General features: G+C 36.8%; 1 protein-coding gene across 1 annotated transcript in view; it reads left to right on the top strand.

The window, feature by feature from the left end:
- The window catches only part of NUP155 (nucleoporin 155), a 73,064-nt gene that overhangs the window by 54,458 nt on the left and 12,058 nt on the right, over positions 1-6,548 (top strand). The window contains exons 23-27 of the mRNA XM_040495626.1: positions 2,432-2,623; positions 3,273-3,411; positions 4,345-4,480; positions 5,616-5,769; positions 5,970-6,074. Coding sequence (XP_040351560.1) covers positions 2,432-2,623; positions 3,273-3,411; positions 4,345-4,480; positions 5,616-5,769; positions 5,970-6,074 — 726 coding nt within the window. The remainder of the gene's footprint in view (positions 1-2,431; positions 2,624-3,272; positions 3,412-4,344; positions 4,481-5,615; positions 5,770-5,969; positions 6,075-6,548) is intronic.

Raw genomic sequence — 6,548 nt, 5'->3', positions numbered from 1 at the left:
AGATAGATAGATAGATAGATAGATAGATAGATAGATAGATAGATAGATAGATAGTTTTTTGGTAAAACAATGGAAGTTCTCTGTCTTAAAAATATCTTTTTACAGATTGAGTCTTTCAAATCAAAATCTAAACAGTTGGTTCGCTTGTTGAATTTGATTGTTATTTCTCTTAAATCTCTGTCAGTCCAGAGCCATTTTCCTTTCTTTTTCCCTTGCTATTGCCAGGAAGGAATCAGGTTATTGGTCAAAGAATGTTTAACATTCTGAAGTTATCTTTTCCTCCTTGGAGTGAACTTGTCCCTCTGTTTCCTGTATTTTCTGTAAAATGGAACTTAAGTCTACAGAGCCTTGATTAAATTCAGGTCAGTTTATTTGAGGATGAAAAGAATACTTCGTATGAAATGGTTAGTGTGTCAGATTGTAGTTATTAGGAGACACAGAAGGTTTAATTGTACCCTTTTAGTGATACTGTTGTCCCACTTTTAGTGATACTAAGATTGATGACTGGATTTAGGTACTGCCAGTGTGAAATTCCCCATCCAACTTTCATCAGTCGTTTGATGAATCATTACCTGAATCAATTATTTCATTTAGGATTATAAAGTGATCATTTTCTCAATGTGTGATTTCTTCCATACTTAATTACTGTAGTCCTATGAAAAAAATTGTTTTTTCCTGGGCTCCTAGGTGGCCCAGTCATTTAAGCATCCAGCTCTTGATTTTAGCTCAGGTCAAGATCTCATAGTTGTGGGATCCAGCCCTGCAGCATGGAGCCTGCTTGGGATTCTCCCTCTCCCTCTCTCTCTACCCCTGCCCCACTTGCACGTTTGCTTGCTCTCCCTCCCTCTCAAAATAAATAACAACAAAAAAAATCCCTTGGGGCACTTGGGTGACTCAGTTGGCTAAACATCAAACTCTTGATTCTTGATGTAGGCTCACAGTTCATGAGATCAAGCCCTGAGTAGAGCCTGCTTGGGATTCTCTCTCTCTCTCTCTCTCTCTGCCCCTCCCCTGCTCACATGCTCTCACACACTCTCTCTCTCTCTCTCTCATACACAAAATAAATAAACCTTTTAAAAAAAATTTTCCCTTATCCTCTAGTCTGTTTAGTTATCCTGAAATGTTTAATTCTTGACTTTTGAGTACCAATTTTCAGTTAAAAGGCAATTCCCCTCATTCTTTCCAGTAGTGTCCAGTGCATAGTTTTGTTAATGGTTTTGTTTGTTTTTTGTACTTTTTTTGCCTTTTAAAAACTCAAGCAAATGTGTTTAACTATGAAAGCCATTTTTTTCCTTGCCAGGTAGATTAATTTTTAGTTTTATTGGTTGGTAAACATAATGTCGGTAAATTTTAAGGCTAGATGTCTTTTTCGTGATCCATCTTCAAAGCTTCCTTCCTCACATCATGGATTTATGTTCAAGGAATGCAAATTAAATATTAGTTCAAAAAATTGGAACGTAGATTGGATTTGAGCAGAAATTTTAGAAAAAAGAAATAGTAGTAAAGCATTCAACAGAATATTTTACAGGGGCGCTTGGGTGGCTGAGTCGGTTAAGCGTCCAACTCTGGCTCAGGTCATGATATCATGGTCCGTGAGTTCGAGCCCTGTGTCGGGCTCTGTGCGGCCAGCCTGCTTTGGATTCTGTATCTCCCTCTCTCTCTGCCCCACCCCCTCACACTGTCTCTCACTCTCAAAAATAAATAAACATTAAACAGAATATTTTACTATAGCATAAATCATCACAGTACTATAGAGCTCAGGTTTAATAAGCAAATTTGTTCAAAATGAGATCAAACTCCCATGTTGGAAGGCTTTAAATAGAATTCTAACATTAAGGAAAAATAAACATAAGCCCAAGATTTTTTAATATAGCTAAGTGATTATTCTTTCCTGGTTATGACTAAAATCGGGAGACCTGTCTCTAATTTTGGTTCTGCTTAGGTTTTACTTTGCTCATTTGTAAATTGAGATATTTGGACTGGTCACACCATGGGTTCTTCAACTCTGTATGATTCTGTGAAAATTTGCAAAAATGGGTTGGTCTGTATAGTATATCTTCTCTTTTTAATTAAAGAGTCTATTAATGTCGGGGCACTTAGGTGGCTCAGTCTGTTGAGCGTCCGACTTTGGCTCAGGTCGTCCAACTTTGGCTCAGGTCATGATCTCACAGTCAGTGAGTTAGAGCTCCGCGTGGGGCTCTTTGCTGACAGCTCGGAGCCTGGAGCCTGCTTCAGATTCTGTGTCTTCCTCTCTCTCTCTCTGCTCCACCCCTGCTCATGCTCTGTCTCTCAAGAATGAATAAATGTTAAAAAAAAAAAAAAGAATCTATTAATGTCTTGGTTAATTTATTAACTATTAAGGAAATTTTATTCTGGGTGGAAAAAGGATATTCCTCTGTGATAAAAAAAAGGATTTTTCTCATACTTCTAGGAATTTCAGGAGCAGCTAAAAATCACCACATTTAAAGATCTGGTCATCAGGGACAAGGAACTGACTGGGGCATTAATTGCTTCTCTTATCAACTGCTACATCAGAGATAATGCTGCTGTTGATGGCATTAGTTTACACTTACAGGACATCTGCCCCCTTCTGTATAGCACTGATGATGCAGTTTGCTCTAAGGTATGATGCTTTAGTAGCTGTATCAGTATTTCTTACAGGAGGTTTCATGGTATGAAAAACCCACTAGAACTGGAATTGGGAACCATCTTTTACTTAACATATGAAGTCCCTTGGGTAGGTCTCTTAACCTCTCCTGGCCTCAGAGTCTTTGTGCATAAGGGATCGGAATATATCATTTCTTAAAATCCTTGTATATTTAAGTTTTTCATAAAGAATTTTGATAGCATTTCTAGTGCATATATTTTTAAATGGTTAAGTAATGTTTCTCCTTAGAAATTAAAAATCACTAAAACTTTAAGTCTGTAATGAATTAGAGTTAATTGGGCAATTTTTATTGATCCTTTCCTACAGGTGAAAATAATTTAAAAAATCAGTATCACAATGGACTGCCTGCTGACCAATAATGTATTGACTAGGCAAGAGATTTACCAGTCAAAAGCTATCTTGATTTAAATATTTGTGAGAGGAATTAAGAATAGCTAGGATTTTTTGGTCAAAAATTTTTCTGCCTAAAATTAAGAAGAAGTAAGTTTGTAGAGTTTTTATTTTTTGATGAGATTTGTATTGAGACACAGATCAAAACTTGTGTTGATAGCATCATCTGTGTGCTGAATTTTATATCTTAAGTTCTTGTCATCTCTAATTCTAGGCAAATGAACTTCTGCAGCGTTCCCGACAAGTTCAAAATAAGATTGAAAAGGAAAGAATGTTAAGGGAATCCTTAAAGGAATATCAAAAAATCAGCAATCAAGTGGACCTTTCCAATGTTTGTGCTCAGTATAGACAAGGTGAGAAACAAAATGTTCATACCTTGTTCCTGACTCGGGGGACAAATGACGGAACAAGTTACTGATGAAGAGCTTCTTCCCAAAAGCAAATCCTCCTTCAACTTCAGTTGCCCAAGTGATACCACACAGGAAATTCATGCCTTGTGTTTTAGTATTTGATGACTGTACTAGCCTCTGCAAAATCTATTGTGCTCTTTTTATATCTTGAAACATAACTTTCCCACACTGGAGTTTCAGTCCTTGTCCAGTTAAACTACTGTCGGTATTAGATAGCTTCCTGGGTTTCATTTATTTTTTGGATGCTTTAAATTCTTCTAATTTTTAAAATAGTACCTGTCTGCTTGCTTTAAAATTATTTTAGGGGCACCTGGGTGGCTCAGTTGGTGAAACGTCCAACTCTTGATTTCAGCTCAGGTCATGATCTCACGTTTAGTGAGATCCGAGCCCCAAGTTGGGAATCCATGCTGACAGCACGGAGCCTGCTAGGAGTTCTCTCTCTCCCTCTCTCTCTGTCCCTTCCCTGTGACGTGAGGACATTCTCTCTCTCTCAAAATAAGTAAATAATCTGTTAAAAATAAAATAAAATTACTTTAAATCAAATCTAACATGCAAAAGTAATAACTGTTAGCACAGATATTGTTTTGAACTCCGAGATATTTTTTTTTCCATCCAGGAACTGAAACCTTCCCTTTTATTCTAACTATGAAAATGTTTTTCCAATGAAGAAGATGCATTTAATAGCTGCATTTTAGGCATATTGATACCTTGTTCTTTGGTAGATTCACCAGGCATATCTTATATGATACTGTCATCAGGTGACCAGTGTACAGTAGAGAAATAATAGCCTTGATCAGTATTTTTATAAACCAGCTAAGGGAAAACACATCCAGCCTAGTAATAACCCTTAACTTGGTCCTTTTCCTTTCTCATTAGTCCGTTTTTATGAGGGTGTGGTGGAGCTCTCTCTTACTGCTGCAGAAAAAAAAGATCCTCAGGGTCTTGGACTTCATTTCTATAAACATGGAGAACCAGAAGAAGACCTTGTGGGCCTGCAGGCTTTCCAAGAAAGGCAAGTTTCATCACCTTAGCAGATTGTTGACTTACAGACTTTTCTTGGTGTAAAGTTTGTTTGATAGTACTGTATTAGGAAATAATATTTTAAGTACACTTATAAAATTGGATTTTGCTTTCACTTAAAAATGTCTTGTTTTAGGGGCACCTGGGTGGCTCAGTTGGTTAAGCATCCGACTTTGGTTCAGGTCATGATCTCACAGTTTGTGGGTTCAAGCCCCAAGTTGGGCTCTGCGCTGACAGTGTGGAGCCTGCTTGAGATTCTCTCTGCCCCTCCCCCATGTGCATGCATGTGGGCTCTCACTCTCAAAAATAAATAAACTTTTTTTTTTTTAATGTCTTGTTTTTTTAAACTGAATTAGGATAATTCGTAGTTTAGAAGTTTTAGTCTGGTGAATATTCTTAAGGACTTGCCTCTCTAGTTTCTATAACACTTTATTAATGTCAATTTTAAGTGAAATAACTTGGGGCACCTGGGTGGCTCAGTTAGTTGAGTCTCTTGGTTTTGGCTCAGGTCATGATCCCAGGGTTGTGGGATCGAGCTCCAAGCTGAGCGTGGAGCCTGCCTGAGATTCCTTTTCTTCTCTTTCTCTCTCTCTCTCTCTCTCTCTCTTTCTCTTTCTCTTTTTCTCTCTCTCTTTCCCTCCCTCTCTCTCCCCACCTCCCTCCCTCACTGCCTCCCTCTGCCCCTCTCCCCAACTCATGTGTGCTCACGCTCTTAAATAAATAAAGAATGAATGAATGAATGAGCTAACTTATTTGGAACCATCTCTTCCCCTGCCTAATTTCTGGTTCTGGGTGAAGATGCATATTTTATTTTAAGGGATGATTTTTAAATGTTCACAAATTAGTAATGACTGTTAAAAAATGTGTGTCCACAAAGAAAATATATAACCTATCTAAAATGTGATTTTATTGATACATTCATTTTTATAACTTCAGTCTTTTTTGGTTAACCAGATGTTCCTAAAACCTAGAAAAAGTATACAATTTGTATTATTTTATCCAAATATATGTGTGTACATACATCTGTTTCCCAAAATAGTCTTCAAATTCTTCTGTGTATTTAAATTAGATAAGTCATTTGCTGTCTCATTAAATAATGCAGTTGTTCCTTTTCCATTCTTTTTCAGATTAAACAGTTACAAGTGTATTACAGACACGCTTCAAGAACTGGTAAATCAAAGTAAGGCTGCTCCTCAGTCTCCCAGTGTACCCAAAAAACCTGGGCCTCCAGTACTGTCATCTGACCCCAATATGCTGAGTAATGAAGAAGCAGGACATCATGTAAGAGACATAGCATATTTTTATTCTGAAATTACATTGTTTAGTTCCGTGTAGTAGTGGTGACAGCTCCTCTTGGGAAAGGTAGTAGCTCTGAGAACTTAGCATTTAATGATTCTCAATTTCAGGATTTTATAAGGTTGATGGTCATGATGTTCAGCAACAGCCTTTAACTGGTAATTTTTCCTTTTTTTTTATTTTAGTTTGAACAAATGCTTAAACTGTCTCAACGATCCAAAGATGAGCTCTTTAGTATCGCCCTTTATAATTGGCTAATACAAGCTGATCTTGCAGATAAGCTATTGCAGGTAAAAAATACTTTTATTCTAATATTGTTAATTTGTATTTTCAAGTAACATAACACAATGGATTAAGCATATGTATATTTACAGGAAATTCATTTTCTTATCCTGAACCTACCATTAGGTGTTAGAGTAAAGCCAGGTAACGTAATAATCTTTTCCTAGTGGGCAAAATAAGTTATTGCTCTAATTTTCTCATTATTTTAAGGCTGATATGGGTTGTTTATATAGTGGGGTGGAAATCACTGGATTATGAATTAGGAGACCTAAACTTGGTGTTACCTGTGTGTTAATTCAGTATGTGACCTCACACATGTCTTTTTACTATCCTAAGTCTCAGTGTTCTTCAGTCTGTAAAATAAATGTATGACATTTGATAATGGCAAGGATGTCTTTGAGCTAAGAGTCTAGGAATCTGTAGCTCTGTTTTCAAAGTTTATTAAGATTTATACTTGGATTGTAATTATTTTAATCAGCTTC

This window comes from Herpailurus yagouaroundi, unplaced genomic scaffold (genome assembly GCF_014898765.1).
Source record: "Herpailurus yagouaroundi ecotype Mexico unplaced genomic scaffold, PumYag 29, whole genome shotgun sequence".
In the NCBI taxonomy this organism is placed as follows: Eukaryota; Metazoa; Chordata; class Mammalia; order Carnivora; family Felidae; genus Herpailurus; species Herpailurus yagouaroundi.
The sequence above is the reverse complement of the archived record's forward strand: the minus strand, read 5'-3'. Positions and strand labels throughout refer to the sequence as shown.